General features: G+C 47.2%; 1 protein-coding gene across 1 annotated transcript in view; it reads left to right on the top strand.

The window, feature by feature from the left end:
- The window catches only part of DYSF (dysferlin), a 1070125-nt gene that overhangs the window by 738937 nt on the left and 304426 nt on the right, over window positions 1-26762 (top strand). Inside the window, exon 32 of the mRNA XM_086960107.1 lies at window positions 4709-4786. Within this exon, the coding sequence (XP_086816233.1) occupies window positions 4709-4786 (78 nt within the window). The remainder of the gene's footprint in view (window positions 1-4708; window positions 4787-26762) is intronic.

Raw genomic sequence — 26762 nt, 5'->3', positions numbered from 1 at the left:
AACTAAGCCCGGAGGCATAAAGGCGCCTAACCAAAAAGAAATCATAAAAAGGCAAATCCAGAGCTAAGGGTAGGCTTTGGCAAATAGCCACGTCTTGAGAGCCCTCCTGAAGGCTTGCTTTGAGGGAAGGGATTTAATCTCAGTCGGCAGAGTATTCCACAACTTTGGAGCCAAAGTTGAAAAAGCTCTGCCAGCCCATTTAGCTCTACGAACACGGGGGATTGATAACAAGGATTTATTAGCAGAGCGCAAAGATCTGGAAGGGGTATAAGGAATCAACAGATCCCTCAGGCCTCTCAATCTGTTAGTGGCCAACGCCAGAATTTCGGACTGAGTTACTCTACATCCAAGGTTTTAAATTTGATAAAAACTAGATAACTGTAGTAGTTAGTTCAAAACATAACTTATTCCCCCTACTGAACTTGAGAGGCCACTATGCAGCTTTAGATACTACAGTATATGGGGTAATGGGAAACCAGAAAGAGAAGAAGGACTAGTAAAGCCAAAGCGCCCACCAATGAGAGACCAGAAAGAGAGGAAGGGCTAATAAAGACACGTTATCCCCATACCCCCACATACCAAACATTCGAGCTGTTTTTTGGGGTGCAACCACAACACATATTTGTGAATGCAATATGATCCCCAGCTTTTGAATCCGTTATTATATACTCACCTTATTTAGTAGAACTTGAAATAAAGTATTCCCAAGAAGTCTGTCATGTAAAGAATTCCAAATTCATTTGGAGACAGAAATGTACATTTTCTCAAGCAGCATAAAAAGGGCTGTTAATATATCTTACTACGAATATCGGACTCCAAACAATGGTAACTAATCCTTCGCCCAGTGATCTCCCACGTGTAGCATTTCTTTGTTACTTGCTAAGGTGTAAGATGCCTTTATTCTTTTTCTCAGTCCATCTCTCACTTTCCTTGTGCTTCCCCTGGGCCAAGTTTTCCATTGGGGAGAACATGTTTCAAACTGTCTGTAGAAATTGTCTTCTCTCCTTGTAAAACAATAGGTTTTTATGGACTTCTTGTGATTGGATACTTAACAGCAGGCGAAGGGTGATTGGATGTTGCATGGCAACAGAATAATACTTGGAATGAAGAACTCAGGGATACTATTGGATGAGAGAGGCGGAGTGACACATCTGACTTATCTGGCTAGAAAGGGTATTTTATAGGTTCACGTTTCTACTGCATTTGGGATTGTATGCCTCTGCTGGAAAATGCTCCATTTAGAAATGGAAAACACAAAAAAAGCCTAATAAATGTAACACAATTAGGAACAGGAACAATCTCTGAAACACATCTTAAAACGTTTGAGGTATTTCTATTGTAGAAACCTGTTATAACTATAGTGTTTTCTTTGAGGAAACAGGAAGGACGTCACGTCAGCATAAGGTGTATAGTGTCTCGACAGGCAGCACTCTCTCTGAGGCTAAGGAGCTACAAAGAGCGAGTTACCAGGTGATATTCTCCACTGGGCAGAGGAGGGTCTGAGAATAGCTAATGGTGTCTGATGATGATGGAGAGAGGTGGATCAGAAAGTCCAGGAAGGGCTGATGCAATGATATGAGCGGTCATATAAGTCCAGATGGGCAGGTCCCTGACATGAAAGGGATCACAATAGGAGACCAGCATGCAAAGGGCAAACCAGAAGACCTAGAGGAGTAAAACAGGAGGCAGAAACTCCAGACAAAGACCTTCAAAATATGTCCAAATATGTCAGGTTGTGAAGGTGGAAAAATACAGCGGAATCTCGTGGGGACCAGGCTAGAAGGCTCTGTGATACCGCTCAAAGTCACAGGAGTTCATTGACTCAATGTCCAGCTGGTTCAGGGCAGGGGAAGCGAGACAATTATCTATTACTATGGACATTACTCCATATTAGCTTTCCAGTGCCTTTGAATGCCCTCTCTAGCAAACCTAAACAGGCCCAGGGGCTTCTGGGTAGGCCAGCATCCACTCCAGGGGACAAAATGGGCAACCAGTGGCCACACTGTCTTGAAGCCTTCTTTATGGCGTCACCGGGGCTTAGTTCCTGTGGGTCGTGGTGTTCTTCCGGAATATTATAGGTAAAATAACCAAAAATTATAACCAAAGTATTGAGAACAAGACTATTGGTAGGGTAATTATAGACAGGTAAGTATAGGTTGACTATGCGTAACTCTGCGTATATGTACCTTGTTTACACATAGTTTCCAGATAGGTAGGTGTGGCATTAACGCCCTGACCATACCTCGCTAGGGCTGACTCTGATGCTGAAAGCTCACGCCTTGAGTTAACCCAAAATGAGCTAGTCTCGTGTCTGGGTCATTTCCGGCAATGCCCGCCCAGTATCTGTCCACCATCACCTCCCGCCCGTGCAGGGACCCGGAAGCAGAAACCTGGCCCTGTAGCAGGACGAGAGCCGCGTGGCACAGAATAGGACATGTCTGGTGCTACTGGGCAACCAGACCTGGACAAAGAGTCTGGTGTGCCCACCTGGTACGTAAACAAGGCTGGCTGCATGTTCTACAATGCAAAGAACCTAATCTGACAGCAAGAAATGAATGCTTTCTACAACAGGCATGATTAATGGAAGGTTAGGGAATCTTTTACATTTCAAATTAACGTTTGACAACTTTTGCTATTGAGGAAAGTCAAAGTCGTACATTCTGTGACTTTAAGAACCGTCCAAACTCTGCACAGACGGAAGAAAGGCACAAGAGTGGCAGGGAGGGGCTTTGCTGCACTAAGCTAACCCAGTGTCAGGGCACCACCCACAGGCTGGAGCTGCAGACTAGGGCACATGCATGCAGCGCCCCATCAAAGAGTTGGCCAGAAAGGGGCAACTGTTGAAATGAACTGGACCAGGGGAACACTCCCTGAAATACAGGAAACATCATTTCACATGAAGGCCCTCGAGTCAGCTGAGCCTCTGAATATCTCTAACTTTCCCACAAAAATACAAACTTCTTCCATGTTTGGCCCGAGGGGTGACTGAGGATGCACTGTAAAAGCCAAGGCCCCTGGACGCTCTTCCAGCAACACATGCAAAGTTAGACCACTACGGGCCATATGTATCAAGCAATTTAGCATTCGCAAAGGACAAAATTCGCAGAATTTCGGCCTTTGCGAATGCTAATTTGCTAAATGGTATGTATGAAACATTTTGGCAGCAAAATAAGGAATCGCAAAATTTGCCATTCCTTATTTAGCGATTGCACTTAAGGAACCGCAAATTGTGCGATTCCTTAAATGCAATGTATCAAAGGAAAATTATTTCAAAAATGCTCATGTGGAATCGCAAATTACCACCAACTTCTAGTTGGTGGTAAGTTGCGAATTCTTTTAAAAAAACAATGTATTTAAAATCCAAAGGTGCCATATGACGCTCATACATGCCCTTAGGGCATGTATGTGCGCCATATGCCCACACATGTCATTTTCAGGGGTGCAGCAGGGTGTTCTTGTGACACCCCTGCACCCTTGAAAATATTCCTAAATTGCGATTAGCAAATTGGTAATCGCAAATTTCCCATTCATTTCTATGGGCCAGGAGGCCCATAGGAATGAAGGGGAAATTTGCGATTAGCAATTTGCTAATCGCTATTTAGGAATGTTAAGGAATCGCTAAAAAGAAGCTATTTCCTACATACATACCATTTTGCAATTTCTAAATAGCAATTCCTTAAAAATCGCTATTTAGAAATCGCAAATGGTCATGATGATACATATGGCCCAACTTTAGATGCCTGGCAGATGCTAGCCCTTGCTACTGGGAAACTGACAGCTAACCTACGGTAACGCACCAGGCTCAGTTGCTATCAGCTGCTGCAGTGACTGGCATTTTTTTCTTACCGTTCGCCACCAAAAACATTACTTTATGTTTTTGCTGCTGAAATATTCCAGATTTGTACCAAAAAGTGTTTTCTTCAAATACAAATTTTCTGCTGAATTTTTTCACACTGATGGGTGTTAACATGGACTATATTTTTCACCACTTTGAACTTTCGCAAAGTCACGAAAAGTGACGCAAACCAGTGGAAAGTGTTTGCGTTTAAAGGTTGACTAAAAGTAACACAAAGTACCACTATGCACTACTTTGCGCAACACTGTGTGTGTGTGTGTAGCTCTAGGCAGCCAGAAAGTGCCCTAGCACTTGGGAAGATAGCTGCAGTGCCATATTTGAGTAGGTGGGGCTGTCCTGCTCTAGATTTCGAGGCCTCCCATAGGATTTGATAGCTAAATTGCAACTTTTTTTGTCCGTTGTCTGCTTTTATTGAAATATTCTCTGCTACTTGCCGATTTTGTCAATGGGTGTCAAATAATCTATCTATCTATCTATCTATCTATCTATCTATCTATCTATCTATCTATCTATCTATCTATCTATCTATCTATCTATCTATCTATCTATCTATCTATCTATCTATCTATCTATCTATCTATCTATCTATCTATCTATCTATCTATCTATCTATCTATCTATCTATCTTTCTATCTATCTATCTATCTATCTATCTATCTATCTATCTATCTATCTATCTATCTATCTATCTATCTCTCTATCTATCTACCTATCTAAACCACTATATATGTAGATATGTGTGTGTGTATATATATATATATATATGTGTGTGTGTGTGTGTGTGGGTGGGTGGGTGTGAACTACTAAGAGTGAGAATAGGACATAATTCTGTTTTCTTCCTTTTTTTTAAAGATGGGAACAGGTACCACCTGCGTTGCTATATCTACCAGGCACGGGACCTTCTGCCCATGGACAAGGACAGCTTCTCTGGTAAGACTAAATACGTTAATTTAAACATATATTATTTGTTTGATTTTTATGATTGTATTTGTAATGCGTGTCCTCTGTACTGCGAAAGGCCTCAACGGTGATGCCAGCCCGCATGAGTAAGTGTTTCATGAATGCGGAACTAGTGCTTGATAGAGGCCTCTAGATAGTTCATTATTGTTAAAATTTGAGTCCTTGCCTTTTTAGGCTAAGAAAACAAGGGCGATGGATACCAAGGTGGATGGAACGCATAACATTTTGAGATCCTTGATCAACGACAGTTTCATCATAGCTGATTGGATGATAGGATTTTAGACTAATCGCCTAATTTCGATCTTGGCAAACGGGTTACTCCATCACAATATTGACAAATATCCCATCCGCCGAAATATAAATCCCAGAGGATATAATGGGATTCATGTTTCGGCGGACAGGATATGCGTCACTATTGTGACGGAGTAACTTGTCCACCGACATCTAATTGAGGCCCCAAGTACTTGTTTGGCCTCTCTAGCACAGGAAATGTAAATGTAGGATACTTGTAAAGCGCACAGCTGCCCATCACCGGGGCATCCCGGCGCTGTATAACGCTGTGGAACCCTTCCTGGCTCTCCCTGTGAGATGCCCCTCCTGGGCACCCCCAAGGTGAAGCCAGGCATCCCAGTGTTGTAGGGGCCGTTGTGGAGATTAAGCAAGCTATTGCCCAGAGTTGCAGCGTGGGACCCCATGATTAGAGTAGGCGCTGAGGCGAGAATTATCGAGTCCGCAGACAATGAGCCCAGGACCCTGCCGCGTCCGGAATTGAACTCTGGTCCCGGGCCAGACCTCTGCATCAGGGTCTGCCGCTCTAACCATTGAGCCACACTTCTCCAGTAAAGGGCTCATTAGGATGACGGGCGGACTTTGTCCGCCCGCCATCCTGTTGGAATTCGGGAACACCCGCCATTAGTGCGGGGGTCCCGTGGTTGCTATTAGGATGTGCCCGCCACAGAGGCGGGCACATCCTGCATTTATAGCATTGTGGCGGACGGTGCTCTCAGCACCGCCCGCCACAATGCTATAAATGCATTTCAGCATTTGCATATACAAAGCGGCAGGCACCGCGTGGTGCCTGCCGCTATGTATATGCAAATGAAGAGGGGTACCACAGGTACCCCCGTGTGCATCCCGCACAACACCTTCACTCTTGGGCCCCGAAGGGGGCCCCCAGACTAAAGTCTGCATGCCTTTCCGTGGCGGCATCGCCGCCGGGGAAAAGCATTTCAAAATGCCCACCATATTAATCCTTTTCCGCCCCGGCCGCAAGGCGACCGAGGCGGAAAAGCTGCGGACGGTCCTTCCGTCCGCCGTTGTCCCCCCCGCCATCCTAATATGGTGGGGGGAATTCAGGTGAGGATGTCGGGCGGATTGGCCCCGCCAGGCGGGCGGTGGCTACCGCCAGCCTGGCGGGGGCAATCCACCCGACATCGTAATGGGCCCCTAAGTGTTCAAGTGGAAATATACCAGAGAACAAGAACATGATGAAAAAAGTCTAAAAATGTAGAGTTGTCTCCTGAAATGGAATCTCAAGAGAGAAATTAAGACGAGTGAGCCCTGGCACTTACAAAGTTGGTGTGTTATTTCTTCTTAATGATGTTGGCGGGTCTGACTTTGCTTCTACAGCTGCTGGACGAAACTATGAACCTCAAACAGGTTTCCTTAGGAACAGGTCCGAGTGCCTAGTCATTGTTATTGAAATATATAGTTGGATTTTCAGCAAAGTCAAAATGTTTGGCCAACACTGTGAACCTGTGAAACAGCTTGCGGGCATATGATCTCGCTCCAGCTGCTATTCCGCTAAGACACCAGCCCAGCCTGTCAAGATGGCAGCCAGAAGATGACGCCTCCCAATCCCTGGTGGAAGAAGTATGGCTTTGTAGAGCTCCAGACTCCAGCTTAAAACGGCAGCAGTTTTGAGATCATATTTCCCAAACTGGCTCAAAAACAACAATTTAGTTTAGTTGGATAGCTGAGGTAGAAGCAATTATATGACTTGAGATTCCATTAGAGGGGCAAGATCCATTGTTGCAAGTTTGGAGAAAAAAGAAGTGCATGTTTGTTATCCGTCTCAGCAGACAGGGTGCCAAAGTTAAAGCCAACCAGTACGAAACGAGGTGTTGTTGGCCATGTCCTAGTCGGTCAGGACCACTTAGTGTAGTTAGTGACCGTTACTTAAAACCTTATTTAGAGTACAGCAGGGGGCCGTCCGTCCGTCCGACCGCCAGGGACTGCCAAGCTAGGCCTTCCCCATACCACCCTAAGTGGCATGGGTATGCCCAGATGTGAGTCCCATGCTCACTGTGTCACTGGAACCAAGCTGTATCCAGATGATGAACCCATTAATAGGGTGAAACCGGTCCAGAGTTGCTTGTGGTCCAGTTCAGAGGAGACCTGGCCTGGCAGTTCGGGCTGGACTGTTCGCATGAGGAACAGGGTCAAGAGTGATTGCATATGGGCACTGTGGAAGACATTGACAAGGAGGCTGCCCTGATGCACCCCAGTGAGGTGGCGATCAAAGCTAGATTGCGCCTCATTGAATATAAAATTCTTCATAGGGTATACTATGAAAAAGCAAGGTTACACAAAATGGGGCAAACCGAAGCCCCAAACTGCCAGCGTCGCCGGACTGCCGTGGGAGATTTCTTTCATATACTATGGGGCTGGCCAACTATACAGAAGTATTGGGGTGCAATAATTAGAGAATTAAATGTGGTACTGGAAATATCTAATCCTGCAGACTTAAAGTTCATCCTTCAGGGAGTTCCATGTGATATTGATATTGCAAGACCTCCATTGCTCTTCAGTGCCCTGGGCCTAGTGGTAGTGGAGCGGGAAGTGGCAAGACAGTGGCCACACAAGAAACTCCGACACTCCATGAATGGAAAAGGGGAGTGGACCTCTGTATGGCTGCTGAAAGGGTCACATATAAGAGTAGGGGGTGCCCAAGATAAGTCCATAAGATATGCGGTAGCTGCCTGAACCACTATGGTTTAGCTCTACTGGCTGAAGTTCCACAGATCCCAGACAGTGGGGAACAGCATCAGCAGCAGTCGCCTGAAACTAATGGGGGGTGGCCTGATAGTCTCATGCGGAGACTGAGTCTCTGTTTGCAATTTGGGGCAGGGGGTGAATCACTGTATTATTTGATGTTCTCTGACGCTGTTTGTAATCTTTGAGGCTGTGATAACTGGATCTTTCATGTTTGCCGTATGTGCGGCCGTCTGTATAGTTTTAAAGGTTGTATGTTTCACAGGAAACTTGAAACGAAATAAACAGATTTACAAAACAAAAAGACTGATTTGCATATGGCTGAGTCCAAACTGAGGTGGCATGGTGAACAAAAGAACAGTGGGTTAGAGTGCTACTCTGAGCTATTGCAAGGGGTTAGACTTATTGCAAGCAGCCTCCCATCACCTTTTGCACACAACAATATTGCGTTCATTGTGTTCTAGAAACCACCCCTTTTTTCTTGGCCCGCCTTGATGGATCATCCCGAAACTTTCCAGGAAAGATCTAAGGTGGGTGAAGTTTTGTTTTGGAAAGTTTCGAGAAGATTCGTCGAACAGGTTCAAAATGATTACAAAAACAAAAGTGCCAATTAAGCTTGCAGCTAATCTACAGGCAAAAAACACCTGCCCACTTTCCCAAGAAAGGGGTACCAGTTACAACTGCACTGCAACTGCGTTCCCCAAGATGCAGAGCATTTTCTTGGTATTTGAAGCCTCCTCATCATCACCTGGTCAGCACTGATATATACTGATCCACAAAGAGCATCTCGTGCTATTTACACATGTGTGTCAAGTGACGGCATGGCATGTGACACCTGTTGTCAGTTTTGTCTTTCAGAACAAACATCACTTTGAATGCTTGAATGTTAAAAGTGAAACTACAAGTACCAGAATGCAATGTAATGTTGGTTGAAAGATTGACAGCCTGAGTCTGCTACACATATCCTGGATCCATGTGTGCATTCAGCATTTACTGAAATAAGACTTCTAGTCGTTCTGTTTTTTAAGATGCTTGAGCAGGCACTGGTGGTTGTTGTGATGGTACAAGCTTGAGCTAGCGTTACTCGGTTACTTCGCACAGGAGATGTTTTAGCCACATTCTTGAGAGCATTGGATATTTTTTTGCAACGATGACATGAAACTCCTTTCTTCCTACTGTGGCCCTCTAAACTGCTATCCAAAGCCAAATGCATTTTACATTGTTTCTAAATTCTTACATTACTCGTGCCCGGCAACCGTTCTTCACTTGGAGGCATATCCGCACGGGCCGGATTTAAAATTACCGCCGCTTTAGCGTCCGTTTTCAGATGAAAAGCGGCGATAATTTTAACGCCCTATTAGCAAGGACACGGTAAAGCGTGAATCCATGCTTCTTCGCCCATTTCCTGTGCGCCTCCTCGCCTCGCATCGCTAATGAGATGCGAGGTAGGCGTTCCCAAGAGAAATACAGCTAAATGAATCGCTAACACATGTTCTCACTATCAGCAAGGGTATCGCTAAATGGCATAGCAATTTTAAAAGTTGCGCTAACCGGCTATATCACCGGTTCTTTACGCCTGATAATTTTTCTACTTAGCCATGTTTAACCTTTGTAGGTGGATCCTAATGCTGAGTCCACATCTCCCTATCACCAATGTTTTCAGGATCGCTGTTTTCTTATCGCAGCTGATCCTGCGATACTGAAACTTACCGCCGCTATTGCAGGGATTTCTGTCGCCTCGGCGAAGCGCGTTGCTGATCGTGTGCTCACTGGGCGTTAGAATCCGGCGATAGGCGCCGTTATTATTCTGCCCGATAAACACGGCCAGCGATAATTATCGCTGGCCGTTGATGATACGCCCCTTAGTTTGCCCCACAATGTACTTCCCTAGAGAGAAAATCTTCACCCAGGCCACCCTAGGGCAGATTCAGTTCAGTAATCATTTCTTCTCACCCACCCATGCCCATATTCAGCCTCATTCTCCCCAGAGATGGAAGAAATGGGTGGGGAGCATTGCATTCAGTTTCTTTTCCCCGCAGGTGGACACAACCAAAGTCATCAACCGGTCTCCTACAGCCAGGCAGGATGATGATCCAAGCAAGAGGGGCCACTCACCACTCGGGTTCCTTTCGTCTGAGAACAATCAATTAAGCAGCAATCTGATTGGCTATTCAAGTGTTGTCGAGCCTCATATGGCCTCAGACAGGCAGGGTAGCCAAAGCTCTGTGTATATTTGACCTCTGACTTACAGACAAGTGCAGTACCTTATATTGTATTGCATGCATCTATATATATGGTATCCTATAGCACAAACTTGCATAGAAGGCAGACAAAGCTCTGTACATGATCAAAGACAAGCATGAAGTCGAAGAGTGATAGGAGAGGCAGCACATTTGTGGATGATTAATGCATTGTAATGAAGTGTTCTTTAACCCCTTCCATGCTTGTGACGGAACCACTCCGTCACGAGCCACGCAGCACTGATTCCCCGCCTGGGCGGGTGAATTAGTGAGTGGGCGGAGTCGTGACGGAACCACTCCGTCATGAGCACAGCCCGCCCGTGGCTCATGACGGAGTGGTTCCGTCACAAGCATGGCGACCCCCCCTGGCCCCGCCAGCAAGGGGTTTAACAGGGGCATCTTCTCAATGCAGCTTAACAACCTGTGATTCTGGACAAATCACTCAATCTTCCTGTGCCCACAAATAATGAATGTGACCTTAACTGGTGCTTATGAAAAGTGCTCCAATACCTTTAGGTCGAGCTCCTGCTATAAGCTCCTGTGTTGAAGATTAAGTGCCAGTGCTGAGCATCAGTAACCACTGGCTCAAATTAAGCACTGGACCTGAGTGATGTCCATGACCTGTAGCACTTTTAACTTATTTGAGTGTAAGAGTGTCAAGAAGTATAACTGAATGATTATGCAGCTCATGTGGACTACACTCATTGGCCAGACCGCTAAATGCTATGATAGTAGTGTTAGTGTGGGCCAGCAGAGTTACACATGTAATGACATTTTTATATACAGCCAAGGCTAGACATTGGTCAGCCCTTCCTGATGTACCTAGACATTGAAAGGAGTGTGCTGCTTGGCCTGTTCCGTACCTGCGGACTGTGAACTGTGCTTGGAAGTGTGAAGGTTATTCCTGCTTCTATCCCAGGGCTGTGGGATGATGTAGTTATCTTGTAAATAGCCTTGTTTCCAGCCCTCTTCTGTATTGTACATGCTCGCGGATGCTTCGAATTTTGGCTCGAAAAACAGTATGTTACCCCCTAAACCGGCAGGGTTGACAGGTATGTACCACAGGTATGTACCACAATTGAATCTTAATGTGGGCCTTTAACTCTAGATGGAAACCAAGCAATGCCCATCACCCCTGTTGCTTCCTGTCTCAATGTAGCGCTCTTTTTTGTTACCATTGTACCGTCCCAGCCACTACATCACTCGTTGCTCACTGGGGTCTAGTATATATTTCACTTTATCCTCTGTACAGCGATTTAATACCCGGATAGATCATGCTCGTGCTATATAAAACTCTTAAAATAAATAAATACAATATTTTTAATAATTATATGCGTATTTGTAATTTTGATCTGTTTTGAACATTGCGCCGGAGAGAGTTTTGTGGGTGAGACCCGCAAGCCATTTTTTGTTTAATGTTCTTACTAACACTCAGATTCCCACCAGACCTAACAAAAATCTTTTTATAGACTAGTTGCACAGCATTTTAGGATTAGTTGGATAAAAAAGAGCAGAGATGCATGCCACTGCCATTGTTCTATTGACTCTGGCAGAAGGTGGCCCTGAAAGCTGGAGCGCATTCTTTGTGGTGATGCTAAAATAAGACCAGGGAGCCTTGAATCGATATCCTCGCCTGGGTCTTTCTGAAGTTTTCCTTGTAATTTTGGAAATTAAGTAGCTGTGTTTAGCTTTGTGGTTTCTCTTTCTTCTTGTCTGCCAATGCGAAGAAACCAACTTGGAGACTTGTCATCCATTAGAATCAATGTACGCGAGGATGCCCTAATGCTGTTCCAGTCCAATAAAAATGTTGCCATGAAATCAGAGAAGGTTCTACAGAATTAAATAATCATAACAGTGGTGCTGGCCAAAGATTGGCTCAATAGCTTCTTGAATACAAAAATTACTTTCCCTGTGTTCCCTTTGACCGTAAATTCAACAGGATTGAAGAGGACCCGTGGCCTGGTGGTGGCATGCTGGAGATGGTGGTTTGTGTCACCATGTTCTGAGGAAGCTGCTGCAGAGATGCCTATCAGGGGAGAGGTTGTTCACGTGTCCTGGCGATAAAGGGTCTCCTCCCCCCATGCCGCATAGGGGCCTGTCCCGACACTGGGTGGTGCCCACCCTGTGGGTCCTTTTCTGCCCATCTATCCAGAGAGCAATGGCCATCATAGGCATGTTAGCGCCGCTATTGCTGGCAGGATGGGTGTGGGAAAAGTGGAATTTGGGTGAACCCTGGAGTGTGACAGAGAACTCCTGCATTGTGAATTGAGTTGAATTGGTGAGGAGGTTCCCCAGTTATTCTAAGGTGAGCTGCAAAAAGGTGGCTGCTGGTATCTGCTATGCTAAGCCTGCTTTATTGGTTACTTCTATGGCTCAGGAGCATATGTGGCGGAACAACATGGCTGCCATGTTGATGAAATGTTTTGCTTCAGCTCCTCTGCCATTATTATATAATACTGGGTACACTACTCGTTTCACATCTAAGTCACATTTACCGAGAGAGAGAGAAAGAAAGCGTGTTTGTGTGGTTGTGTGTGTATATTATTAGATTTTTAACCTTCCTGGCTGTTCCCCTATTAGACGATGCTTTTCAGTGGCAAATTTTCAGCCAGAGCGACAACTTGAGGTGGACTTCACCACCCGCAATTCAAAGAGCCCAGAGGTGTTGACTCTGACTCCTCAGCAGAATAGGCAGGGCTGATACTGCTCTCCTTGGAAAGGATCAAACCTGCCTAGACTGACACTTTCTGACTGCTCAGAACAGGTAAAAAAAGTGTCAGCTTTTTTCAAAGGAATCCAGAAACCACATGGAAAAGGACTTGTTGTTCCCAATTCCAGGGAGAATGCCCATAATAACCAGTTTTTGGTGCAGGAATACCAACTGGAAGAGAGGTTTCCCAGCCTCTGGTACCCTACCCCCCCCCCCCCCCCCCCCCCCCCCATCCTCCCGCCAAAGCCGACACACTCAGAATCAGGGTTTTACTTTCTTAGACCTGCGGAAGAGCCACCGAAAAGACTGCACTCTATTTGTACATGAAAGTTCCTGACTTTTGCATTTAACTCTCCCTAGGTAGCAGGAGGAGTCTGGGTTAATAGTTTTTGTATTAACAGTTGATAGTTTTAGAAACTGAAAGCATTTTCTGGGGCTGAGGGGACTCCAATGTGCATTAAAGCTCCCTAGGACAGGGTGGCAGGCTTTCTGTAATATTGTCCCTGTGGCCTATGAGGCTGCACTTGGGCTGAAGTGGAGAATTATTTTTAGATTTGCTGGAATGGTATTGTTTTTCCAGAGATCTTTGATATTCTTTGTGCTCCATGAACTGGCACAGAGATACCAGACTATACAATACAATTTTGCTGAAGGATGTTTGGCCCTTGGGTTCAGGTGCTCAATCTTGGTGAGAGGCTGAGCAACTGAGTGGGCGAAATCCTAGGCTGCTGAGTTTCCAGAACTAAAAGCACCACCCAAACTACAAAATCAATGGTGCATTAATGGGGTTTGATAAGAGTGTTCAGGCATGTTCACAAAGAAATTGTGCAGTGCGGCGCTGCAAGCAGTTTAGCAGCGCTGCTTTGCATCATTTAAAAACACAGGTATGCGCCGTATTCACAAGAATACGGTGCACCCCTGTGTTTTCCGTTGCGCTTAAAAAAGATGCCTAATGCCAATGCAAACACCCTTGTGCCATTTTGCAAGGGACACCTTCCTGCACATAAACAATCCTTAAAGGCTATTTTCTCCTTCTATGTGTGCTCCAAAATGCAGCACAGATAGAAAAACACAAGCGAGCAGAAATAAAAGCATTTCTCCCGCTGCGCCAATCTAATGGCTGCATTTGTATGGCGTCAGTATTTGGTGCTACCTCAAATTTACACATCCTTGTAAATCTGGGACAGCATCAATGGGTTTTGCAGTGGAACGCCCACAGCAACACCCATTGCACGCCCCTTTCACGCAGAAACCTTTTATTTATTAAAGGTATAGAACTGCACTGCACTAGGCAGTGATAGGTGCAATGGCTGAATGTGTATTTGTATGTAACAGCGGTTTAACCTCTTCAACGCTTATGACGAGCTCAGCTCGTCATGAGGCACAGTGGAGCTGTGCTCATGACGAGCTGAGCTCGTCATAAGCGCCGCGGAACGCCCACGCGGGGCTAATTCCCCTCCTGTGCGGGCGTTTCATGGGAGTGGGCAGAGTCATGACGAGCTCAGCTCATCATGAGCACCGCGGCGCCATGCGTGGCCCCCTCCCATCCCCCCCCCCGCACCGCGGCGGAATTAGCCCCGCTGGAAGGGGTTAACAATTCCAGAGGTTTAAAAGAAAATGTAAAGAAATATTTTATTACCATACGTAAGTATGCCACCCACTCCCTGCCTTCTGTTCTGCTTGGCATGGGGGTTGGAAGCAAGCCCTGGTGTACCAACACCCCGTGGGCATTTAACAATACGCAGGGCATTGCCTGTGCAGCGTGAGGTAGACTGGGTCAGTCCATATGCCCAACTCCACAAGGGCAGCGACGCCCTCCCCCGTACATGGACTTTACCCATGTGTTGTGGGGAGTCGGCCACAGGGTCAGGCCCCGCACCTACCCCACCCCCACGGTGAGCCACACCACCCCTCACTTTGCACAGCCTTCAGGCATGCACAGGATGGGGTTGGCCGCAGGGCCTTGCCACAGAGTTAGGCCCTGCACCTAGCCCCCCATGGGGGTCACCCCTCTCTGCGCACAGCCTTCAGCCATGCACGGGATGGGTCTGGCTGCAGAGCCTGACCTCAGGGCCTGGCCCTGCACCTAACCCCCCCTTGGGGAGCGCATGGCCTTTAGGCATGCATGGGATGGAGTTGGCCGCAGGGCCTGGCCTGTTGCCCGGCTCTGTATCCATCACCCCATGGGGAGCCTCCCCCTACTTCACACGACCTACTGCCTCTTTACTCTACTCTTGCAGGTTCCTACTTTCTCCCTTTGTGACTGTTTTTCCATCTTTGTCTTCCTCCGTCTTTCTGCATGGTCTATATTTCCTTCCCCTTTTCTTGGTAAATAGTTCATTTTTTTTACTGTTTTTATTTGAGTTTTTATATACAGACAGAGACATTGTTACAAGATCATCATGCTATTAAAAAACAATGTACTATCACACCACAGAAATTTGCAAAGCAAGAACATGTGTGCCAGGCAGGGGAGTAGGTGAGGTGGCGGTCAAGGCGCGGCATTGATGGGTCACGGGTAAAGAGGCGCTGTGTTGCCATCTGTCTAATAGTCTATCTTACGAACTAGGATGCTACCCCTGAACTAAAGAAAGACAGTAGCGATTGAGACCTAGAGGCAGGTTAGACCACATCTAGCAAGGATCCTGAGGTAGCGCCAAGGTGGCCTTTCCTGGGGGAGCCACCTCCTTGTGCAGGTGGGAGTGGGAGCCAGGTTGGGAAATGGGCCTAGCAGGCAAAGGCGATAGTCTATGGGTATAGCTCGGGGGCTCATCAAGGGTGTCCCAAGTCGCAGGCAGATATCATTAAAGTGTAGAGAGAGTAACAACCCTTGGCCTCGCAGAGGGAGGGGTAAGGGGTTGATAAAAGGCAGGTAGGTGGAGCGCGGAGGCATGTACGTGCAATGGTCAGCTGCATCAGATTCATGAGGGTAAGTCATCATTGCAGGTGAGTTTCTCGAATTGTTCGAGGAGGGCATCCCAAGCTGCTGAAATCGACTGCTTACGCAGATGCTGAATTTCTTCATATCGCAGGCCCTCACCCTCTGCCCTCCCCTGTTTCTTTAGTGGTCCACGCCATGCAGCAACCAGGGGGTCTGTTCAGCCCTCCTTTGTAAGGTTAGGGTTCTGTTAGCCTTCAGAAGGGCCAAGCCGGCAAAATGCACCGCACCCTATGTTGCTTCCTACGTTTGAAAAGGCAGGGGCCACTGGCCTCATACGTTTCGTGGTCAGTGAGTTTGGTGACTTCTGTCAACACCTCATAGATGGAACGCCAATAGAAGGAGAGTGGAGGGGCAGGACCGCAACATATGCTGCAGATCATATGATGTCGATCGGCAGCACGGCTAGCAGAGATGTGCAATGTGGAAGTAACAGTTAAGTTGTTCAAGGTGTCAGATAGGCCTGGTGCAGGACAGAGAACTGAATGTTTTTGAAACAGGGGTTTCTAGACACTCTGGGAGATTCCAGAGCCTATTTCCATTTGGAGTCATGCAATAGCCTGCCGATTTCGTCCTCCCGTTTGCCCCCAAAGGCGGCAAGTGGAATCCCAATGTGGTCCCGTGTGGCCCAGTAGATCCATGTTGTCAGGTGGTGCACTGCTCCCATGTGTAGAATGGTCTGCATAATGGGGTGTGTTTGAGGTTCCTTGTTGCATGTGGGCAGAGTACACAACATGCATGGTGTAGCAGCCTGTATGTGAGAAATTCACCTCAAGGGACAGCATGGTGGAGATGAGTTGGTCAAGATTAAGGAGGTGGTCGGTCACAAAGAGATTGCCGATTGTGGTCAGGGATTGCACTGCCAGCTCTGCAGGCCAGTAGCTGAGTGGGAACCAGGAAAATGTGAGCCCTGCAGGGGGAGTACTGGAGCCTACGGCTGGACATGACATGTAAGTTGAGAGACTATCGCCAAACACTTGCGGGAGATCATGACTTATAATTTATCATGTGGACTGGGGCGTGGCTGTGGGAAGCAAGAAGGTTTGGTGATGGCCAGAGCAGACTGGATCCATTGCATGTCTCCCCGATGTGTCACCCTGCCAACCACAGCGAGACCCGCTGCAAATGCGCTGCCAAGTAGTAAACATCCAACGATGGGACTCCAAGTCCCCCCCCTACCCACCGGTCACTGCAGCTTCTTCAGTGCAATTCGGCAGTGCTTATCTCCCAAATAAGTTCTGCGATCAGAGTATCCAAATCCTGGAAGAAACACTGTGCAAGAGTAATGGGAATGCTCACAAAATAAAAAAGGAGCCATGGCAAAATTATCATTCTGGACAGGGCTATTTTCCCGTTTGTAGCTAGAGGTAGGTGTTTTCAGAAATGCACCTGAGAGTTCAGGCCTGCTTTTCTCAGGTCACCCTCATACATGTCGGCTGGGGAGTGATAAAGGTGAACCCCAACATACTGGACGGTGACCACCCTCCATGCCAGAAGGGGGCCTCTGAGTTGCACCTCGTGGGACAGTGTGCAGTGGCTGGATACATGCAGGAATTGGCCCAGAGGCCTGCTGCCTGGGCAAATGTGTGAAGTGTGCTATGTATGGGGGAGAGGTCAGAGCGGGCATCGCAGAGGTATAAAAGCAGGTCGTCCGCATACAGAGACACTTCATGGGTTGCATCATCCAAGGCGATCCTCCAAACCCTACCCGATGCCCCCCCCACTCCCCCTGGTGGAGTCAGATGGCAAGGGGCTCCATAGCGATGGCAAAGAGCAGGGGAGACAAGGGGCAGCCCTGCCAAGTGCCCTTGCCCACAAGAAAGGGCAATGAGATAAGCTGACCCAGGTGGATTCTGGAGGTGGGGTTATTTTTTTGTGTACGCCAAGAGACGTGTACCCACTCCCATCCTGGCCAGTACTTGGAAGAGACAATCCCAAGCAAGGGTGTTGAAGGCTTTTTCTAGGGCCAGGAATAAACAGGCTGCACATGGGAACCTCAGAGGGGGTGGTCCATAACGTCAAACTGGCGGCAGATGTTCTGAGAAATGCCTTCAGGATATCCCGCTGTGCATACAGGTTGATGCCAGTGTGCGAGGATATTGCCAGGATTGGGCCTGAACGAGTGTATTGTCGAGCCAGACATGCAAGGAGGCGGCCAGGTTTATCTCCCCCTTGATGCACTTTTGCCATGTAGATATATGTGTTGCAGCAATTTAGGAAAGAAGCTAGATACGACTTTTCCTCAGCCAGCTCAGGACCTCTAGTGGTGTCATAGATCACAGCTCTCTCCAGAGTTGGAATACTTTTTTCAGCATCCCGGACCTCTTCCCCCAGCATTCTACGGATCCTGGCCACCTCTTGCAGACAAACCCCCCTAGTAACCACCTTAAAGGTCTCCCATTCCAGTGCCCTAGTGGATGCAGTGGCTTGGTTCTCTGTGAAACAGTGTCTGATATGCAATGTCTGCGACTTGGAAAATGCTAAGTCTTGCAGGTACTCCTGAGGGACACGCCATGTGGGCATTGGAGGGACTGGTGCATTCCATGCCGCATCAACGAAATGCATGTCATGATCTGCGATAATGCACCCAGGGTATTCTGCGTGTCTAGGACTGAAGTGGAACATAAAATACGAACAAGGCAAACATACTGGTTATGCGGTGCAGCATGGAATGAGTAGATGTGGGAATGTGGTTACACAATTCTCCAGGTATCTGCTAGTGCCCACTAAAGGGCCCATTCTGCAAAGCACTCTGACTGTGTAAGCGTACGGTGGGAGTGGTCAAGCTACGCATCTAGCAAGCAATTGTCGTCCCCGCCTAGAACCCACAGTGTTTGGGTTCTGAGCGCTAATGACACCGAAAGCTCAGCCCAAAAGGCCCCCTGAATGGTATTTGGCATGTAGATGCTTCTTATGAGTATACGGCAGCCATCAAGATGGCTGCCAACCAGCACATAATGTGCCTCCCTGTCTATAACGGTGTCTAGCACCTGGAAGGGGACACCCGTCCGAATCCAAACCAAGGCCCCACAAGTATATGCTGAATAAGTGGTAGCAAATACAGATCCTCGCCATCGCTGTTGACAGGCACTGCAGCTCCACAGCCGAAGTGTGTGTCCTAGAGGGACACAATGTGCGTGCCTTGCAGTTTAAGGTAGGAGTAGACTGAATATTGTTTCCTAGCCGTGTGCATGCAGGGTAAGGAATCTAGTCCTAGTGGAGGGGGTCATTATATGGGAAGACTAGTATACTTGGTCAAAGCCATGGGCGTGGCCTTCTGAGCCCCTCTCAATCTCAAAGGTGCGGCTGCCCACCCTCTCTGTGCTGAAACATCAGCATGCCCAAAATGACTTTAATGTTGAATCATTGGTAAAGCGGGTTAGTGGCAAAGCGATGAGAAGCAATGCTTTAGTGTAATGCAGCCATGGATGTCAATATCCTATCTGTGCAGTGCCCGGCACCAGAGTGGTGTGGCGTACTCCTCTTAACCCCATGTGTTGCAGTGTTTCATGCAGTATTATACGGCAGTCTAAGTTCTGAGACAAATGCAGCTGCACCCTAGGGGAACTCCCTGGTGAGCTGGACTGTAGAGGGCCATCTGCTGTCTGTTATATCACCGCTTACAGGGTTAAGGAGCCTTAGCGAGAGCCATCCGTCTGATGGAATCATCATCTGACAAAAGCATATGTGGGCCTTTCTCCCCCTCTGAGACACTTGCGCTGTCCCCCAAGGACCCATGGCCTGGCGTCGATCTTTGATGATCTGCTCCAATGCAAGGGGTTGGGCCACCGAAGACACTGGGAGGGAGGCCCGCCGGGATCTGTTTTGCCTCCGATGCCTTTACGATGGTGTGCCGGTAAACTTCGTTCCCGACGCTTCCCGAATTCACTCAGCCGTGCGGACCTGAGCTGCCAGAGAGAGAAGAATTTATTCCTTCCCCGGCTGTGTATTTTTCTACCGAGTGGGCATTTGAAGTGAGCACCTACCTAGAGGCCCCCCCGAGGGTTGTACTCCTACCCTGGAGCTTGCAACCACGGTGCACAGGGACCGTATAATTTCGTCGGATCTCTGTAATTTGGCCCTTCTGTCCTGAGGAAGCCCATAGATACGTGAGGCTGAAACGCGACTGCGTCGACAGATATTCTGTGGAGGAGTCCGTTTCAATTGTTAAATTTGTGCTATACTGTAGCATAAGCGCCAGCTGAAATAATTTTGTTGGGGTAATTAGTTGCCCTAGGCGCTGATACATAGGACTACCTGGCAGTGTAGCACTGGAATTCAGGAATGCGCACATAGACATACAAGTGTATTTTTTCGTGTAATTTTTGTTTTTTTGTATTTTGTAGGGCTGTGTTCTTTGTGCAATTTGAGTGTAAATATATATGTGATGTATATGTTGTATATTGTATTATATGGAAAGATTGAGTACAAGTGAAGGTACTTTTGTTGTATATAATCATTTGTTGTTTGTTTTTCGTGCTCCACCTAGTTGTTTGATACAGCTATATATGTGACCATAATTTGTGTATTTATTACTCTATAAAATTCATTTTTTGGATGTATCAAGGCTTTTAATTTAACCTTGATTACAAATAAACACTGAATCGATCCCTCTGTGCCTCTTTCTATTTATATACATCTTTTTGATGTCATGTGCTCATGTACATGAGGGTAATTTGGGAACAACCCCCCCTTTCTGTTTCCAGTTTTACGATGGCATGGGGCACCCTACATCGGTGACCATCAGCCCTGTCTCATGCATCCCTGGGGGTCAGTGGAAAAGAGGGATTTTCCATCTACCAAGATTTTGATGTGGGCTGGAAACAACAGAAAGTATTGAATGCCTTGTTGTCGGAGTCACTTCTTCACTGCCAAGGAGGAAGCGCATTAACGCTGCACCTCCTGGGTATAGTCCGGGAACAACTTTACGTTAACATTCTTAAACTTTAACGGTCTGGCTAGTCTGGCAGCTTTCAGGATGGCATTGTACTCTTTGATGTGGAGGAGTCTAGCCAGCATCGGGTGTGGCGGCACCCCTGAGGCAGGCCAACATTCCGGCACCCTGTGGGCTGTCCCCAGAGAGAAAAATGGTGTGAGGTCAGAGGCGGAGACAAAATACTTGAACCAGGTCTCTAAGAAGGCCAGTGGGTTGTTGCCCTTGATCCCTTCTGGTAATCCCAGGATTAAGATGTTGCTCCTGCAAGAACACCCCTTAGCATCCTCCACTCTCCCATCAAGCACCCTCCCACTGTTCTGAAGGTACCATATGGCAAGTTGATTGGCAGTGAATTGCGTTTCATCCTCGACTCTGTCTGTAAGCTTGCAGTGATCATTGTGGAGGAGACCCAGTTCTGCCACTAAGGAGCTGATCTTGTTCTCTGTGGAAAGCCGGGAATTTTTAATGGCTGTGAGGACCCTGTCCAACTTGTCTGTGGTGGGCACCGAGGAACGTTGTGAGGCATCAAGCATTGGAGTTTCTGGCACCAGTGTTGGCAGATAAACTGCCTAGAGCCATCTCCAGTCCATCTCAGGAGAAACAGCAGCGCCCGCAGAGATCCCACCGTGGCAAGAAGAAAGTAGACCTGCAGTGGTCCAGCCTGATAGGTCAGGGGAAGGAGAGGTGCAGTCTCCCAGTTCTGCTGTCACAAATCTCACAATACTAACAGTCTGTGGACAAGGGTGTCCTTCAGCTACCACATCTCTTCTTTGGTCGCGCAATGTGGCAGAGACATCTTTACCAGTTCTGCGGGCCCCCTAGGGTTATCCTCCAATAGGCACTGGCAGTGTCATTTGGGCACAGAGGGGACCACTCCCAAGGACAGCTGCACCCCATTGGTCAGTCTCACTCCATGAAGGCTGGCAGAACTCCGTAACTTTTTGACCCAGTGTGTTGAGGCAGGGTAACGGGCCTCGCCACCCCCTGCCCCCTGTGGATGGCTCTCCGGTTCCGGGGTCGGGGTACAGATCAGCAACTGCAGCAGGCACCCCTCCGACAGGCCCCGACTGGCCAAGGGCCCTGAGGGTTCTTCTCCTCCTCCACCCAGCCTCCTCCACCCATGGAAGGGAAGGAGGTCTCCTCGCTGGTTTGGCTGCCCTGCCAGCAGCCCCCTCTGCCACCAGGGTCAGAATCTCCACGGAGCCACTGGTCGCCTCCCTCTTCTGAAAAGCGGCAAGTGCTGATGAGCTAGGAGTTCTGGCTCTTGCTCCCTCCCAGGCCGGGACTCCTGGCGTAGGCCACAATCATGCCTGCCCCCTCTGCAGCAGGAGGGCCCCACAGATGGTGCCAGTGAGGAGAATTTCAGCACCTCACCATCAAGGGAGCCGCAACCAGACAGCGTCAGCTGTTGGGCTCCCGCACTTAATTGTAGTGGATGATGGAGCTGAAGGCACTGAGCTCTAACAAAGAGCGACCGCCATGTTAGCGTGCTAAGCCACGCCCCCCTTGGCAAATGTTTGATGCAGAACAATAATTAGCAGACACAACAAAATGATGGACAGAGAGCAGAAACTTTTCAAACACTCACCCCCAATCAAGAGATCTGGGTTCAATCTATTGTTCTTTTGCTCACCATGCCACCCCAGACCCAGCTGTATGTAAATCAGTCTTGACCCTGCTCTCCATGGGAACAGTTCAGCCCAAGCTTGCAGGCCAGGTCCTCCCTGGACTCAAACCAAGCATCCTGGGACAGGTTTCGGGGTATCATCCCTCATCAGCCAGGCTAGCTTAAATCCAGTGGCACAGCGAGCAAGAGAACCACGTCAGTGCATACCCTTGGCTTCTTAGGGCAAACATAGCAAACACAACAAGATGCTGGACGGATTGCTCAAATTTCATCCCCAGTCAAGAGATCTGGGTTAAATCCATTGTTTTATTGCTCACTATGCCACCCCAGTCCATATGCAAATCAGTCATGAGACGTGGGTCCCATGCTCACTATGCCACTGGATTCAAGCTAGCCTGCCTGGTGATAGGTGATAATCCGAAACTGGTTCCAGAATGCTCGTTTCCGGTCCAGGGAGGACCTGGTTTGGCAGTTTGAGTTGAACTGTTCCCATGAGGCACAGGGTCAAGACTGATTTGGATATGGCTGAGTCCTAACTGGGGTGGCATGGTGAGCAAAAAAGCGATGGATTTAACCCAGATCTGTTACTGGGGGTGAGTGTTTGTTAATGTTCAACATTCTATCATCTTTTTGTGTTGCAGAACAATAATTGCCAGCCCTAACAAAACAGCTTAAATTAAGCACTGAAAGATTAAAGGTCCTATGTACCTACAGACAGGTCTCAAATAGCTGTTGAAAATTCTGCACTGACTTTTTACGGCTCGTCTGTACTTTTTCAATGTGCTCTATGCTTTAATAGGTCTTGTTGCAACATTTCTATTCACAGAGGAGGTCTCAGAACAACCTGCCTTATAAATATTAATTAGCCACGTCACTATTGCAAGCAACGGGTGGCCTGCAAGGGATCACCGTCCTTGTATTTGCATTACTAAGTGGGAAACTTTTCTTTTTTAAAGCAGCCTTACTTTTCTTAAAGCAGCCCGTGTTTCTGTTCTGCTTCAGTTTGGGAACATATCTGGAGGAACAGGCAGCAATGAATGCACTGGACTGCCTGAGCAGCTGTCCAAAACGGACAGCTTTAACTTTGCAAATGGGTTAGCACCTCCTTTGGGGAGTCGGTGACTTATCAGTGGTTTGTAACGCCAATGCAGTCATCAAGCATTGATACATCTCAGTGCAATTCTCAGTTAGCAGGGCATGCCCTTTCATGCTTCTTCCTAACAGCGATTCAAAGTCAATCTGTAAACCCTTTGGTAAATCAAAAAGAGCTATTCGAATTGCAAAAAGGGTTTAGTGCATTGTGAAATGTCATTTTGCAGTCCCAAACTGTGTGATTTGGCAGCTTTCAGGGGTAGCTTATATTCTTGGTCTGAGAAAATGGGGTTTGGGAGTTTGGGATTTAGTGTACCTACTGGAGCATGACTTAAATACGCATTCAAGGTTTTCTCATCTCTATTTGAGTTCAGGTTTGAAAGTGCAGCTGTCTGCAAGATTAATTGTTGCTCATTCTTTAAAGTTCGCCTCATCAAGCCCTGATTCAGAATTTTGGGAAGTTTTGTGACTCCTGCGCAGACCCGTGTGTAATAGGGGTCAGAATTCTTGAATTAGTGATACTCACTGCACCAGATAATTACCAGTTGCATTTAAAACCTACACCTTCATTACATTTTGGTAGATCAAACGTGCCAGAATTAAAGAGGGGAAAAGTGTACGGTATTTACCATACCATGTGGATTTTGGTGCATTGAGCACCAAAATACGCATGCTATACACCAAACACATGTAATAGGCGCTATTTATTGCATCCAATAAATAACATACCCTTGGGTAGCACCTTCATTCCAACATACTCACAATTAGGGCCATAGCATTTACTTTGGGTTCACCCAAAGCAGTAGGACTTTCTCACCTGATGGCATTGGCTCTCTGATGTATTATTCCGCCTCCTACGGCGTGCTTGCATTAGATGAGGTACTATTTTACATCTCAAAATTACACTGTATTATGTCACATTAAATAATTGTTTGTAATAAGAAAGCGATCATTGGGTGTTTTCACTACAGTAGGCCTTGATAATGTTTTATTCAGGACACAAAATGCAAGCCAGACCTATGGGCCTTTTCAATGCTTGTTTTTGGTTTTTTCAATCTTGAAGAGTTGAGGAAGTTTAAAGGGAATTCCTCTTGGAATCTTTGCCTGGTAACATTAATGTTATCAAAACATTCGTGTACGTACAAAATAAGCGCATTTGAAGCGGGAAGGGAGGAGGGCGTCACTTTTTCCGCCCGTCCGCCCCTCCCCCCACCATCTCCCGCCACCATGGATAAATAGAGCGCCGCCCTCTGGGGCTTGTTGTGGGCCGGTCAGCCTTTCCAGAGGAGCCGCTCCGCTTTGTGTTTATTGTGAATGAAAGAATTGATTGAAGCTGGTGGAAAAGAAAACACACAACACTGGCAAATCTTTAAAATCTTTAGTGTTTATTTTCACTTCCAAACATTAAATCAGAGCAATTCATCCTGCCTGGAAAATCCATACAGAGTGCTAAAGGCCAGATATGTTTTCTTGAGGGAATGAGGCTCAAACCAAATTTGAAGAATTTATCATCCAATTACAGACTCTACACCCTATCTTTAAGTTTCAATTACTTGAAAGTGCTTTTTCAGTGTTGAATTGAGTGCGCATTAAATGCTAAGTGAAAAGTAAGGCTTTCCTAGCCAAGGACATAATCATTTTAAAATAGAATCAATGCCAGTAAACAGAAACTTCTGGGAAGGAAAAAAAGTAGTGTGAATATAGGTTTCACTCACATTATATGATACACATGAGTTGGGTTTGCTCTGCTGATGATGAGGGGACACATATGTGTAGGGTAGTCTGTTCACAGTGTCTATTATGACCTGCTTTATCTCAGGCAAGGTCATGCCAGTCATGAACCTTACCAAACCCCTCTGCAGCAAGGGGCTTCACTTGAATCTGTAGCTAAAGGTCCAAACTACACCTTGAAGAACTAGGGCAGCTGACAGCAGGAACAGACTCAGCCTTCCTACTTTGACTCTGTGGAAAACCTGGGCCTCCTAAATAGAATCTAGTTAAGACACCTCTAAACTAGATTATTTTTAGGAGCCCCAGGTTTTCCACAGAGTTTACGTCTAAAGTTAGCCGTCCTAAAGTAGTTCAGTCCCCCCTGCTTTCATCGAACCAGGGGGGCAGTTCACCATGGCGTGCGTAATTTTTTTCTTCTCAGTTTAGTGAGCTTTCCCTTATCATGGGAGACAATATATTCCAGTCCCCTTATTCCTTCCACAGACCTTTAGTCACCTGATTGAGTTAAGATTGGCCGCAATACTTTGGGGTGTTAAATGAAAACCCAGAACTGGAGCCATCAGGTAACCTTACTTCTCGGACTCTCTTGCTTTACCTTCCTACCCGAAAAACAGATTTAGGGATAGGAAGATGATCAAAGTAGTGCAATTTTGCACCAAGATTTTGAAGGACCCTCTGGTACAAAATGTTGTCGTTGCGTGGGTCGGCCAGTACAAATGTCAGTGTGCAATTGCACCAGCGCCAATGCAATCTATCTTATCTACCCCCATTTTTGTTCCCTAATATCATTTTGTGCACAGGCACTAATAGGCCATTTGGTGGCAAAGCCAAGGTCTGAAGTGGATTACGCCTGACTAGCCTCTATCTGTTGCATTTGCTGGATATCTGGCTGGTGTACCGGTGGCGACAGTTATTGCCGGGGGAATACTGCAGTTGTTGTTCTGACTCTCAGACTTGCATTCTTCCACATCACATCATCTTGGTGCAATGTGTGACAGCAGGACAAAGGATGTATTTAGGAATGGCGGCATGAGGGTCTAGCACTGAAACATCAGTAAACACATCCTCAAGCCTTGATAGTTGAGAAGCGGATTTACTATATCGGTTGTAGCTCTTGGAGTTCAGTTTCCATTTGTAGGTTTGGGTTTTGCCAGCACCAGTGGTGGCCACTGCCTATCTAGCATGATAGGGTGGATGGGGTCGGTGAGGGGGAGGAGGAGGGTGTGGTTGGTGATCAATAATAAAATATAAATAAAAAAAGACTTACCTGCCACTCTGCTCCTCTCATCTGGCCCAGATGTGGATGAGGCTCAAGGTACAGGCCCCCCCACCCAATCCAGATGCTGCTCTCATAACATGAGAGCAGCGGTAGGATTGGTCTGAGCGGCCTCGTTTGCCGCTCAGACAGTGCCCTGGAGCTTGTGGCTTTTCTCCAACCCAGCTGTGCAACACAGCTGGGTTGGAAAAACATAAGTGCGCATGTCTGTTTGGCGTGCCTAAGACATCCGGCCAAACAGACATGCGCACTTATAAGTGCACACTGCTCCACCTCCCTGCCATGCCTGGCGCCACCCTGTATATACTAACTGTGCAGCTCAGACAGCAATAAATAAAATGATAATAACATTGTGTTATTATCATCTGCTGGCTCTGGGCAGTGGGGCCATGCAACTCCACC

This window comes from Lissotriton vulgaris, chromosome 3_1 (genome assembly GCF_964263255.1).
Source record: "Lissotriton vulgaris chromosome 3_1, aLisVul1.2, whole genome shotgun sequence".
In the NCBI taxonomy this organism is placed as follows: domain Eukaryota; kingdom Metazoa; phylum Chordata; class Amphibia; order Caudata; family Salamandridae; genus Lissotriton; species Lissotriton vulgaris.
This window is presented reverse-complemented; position numbering and strand designations above follow the sequence as displayed.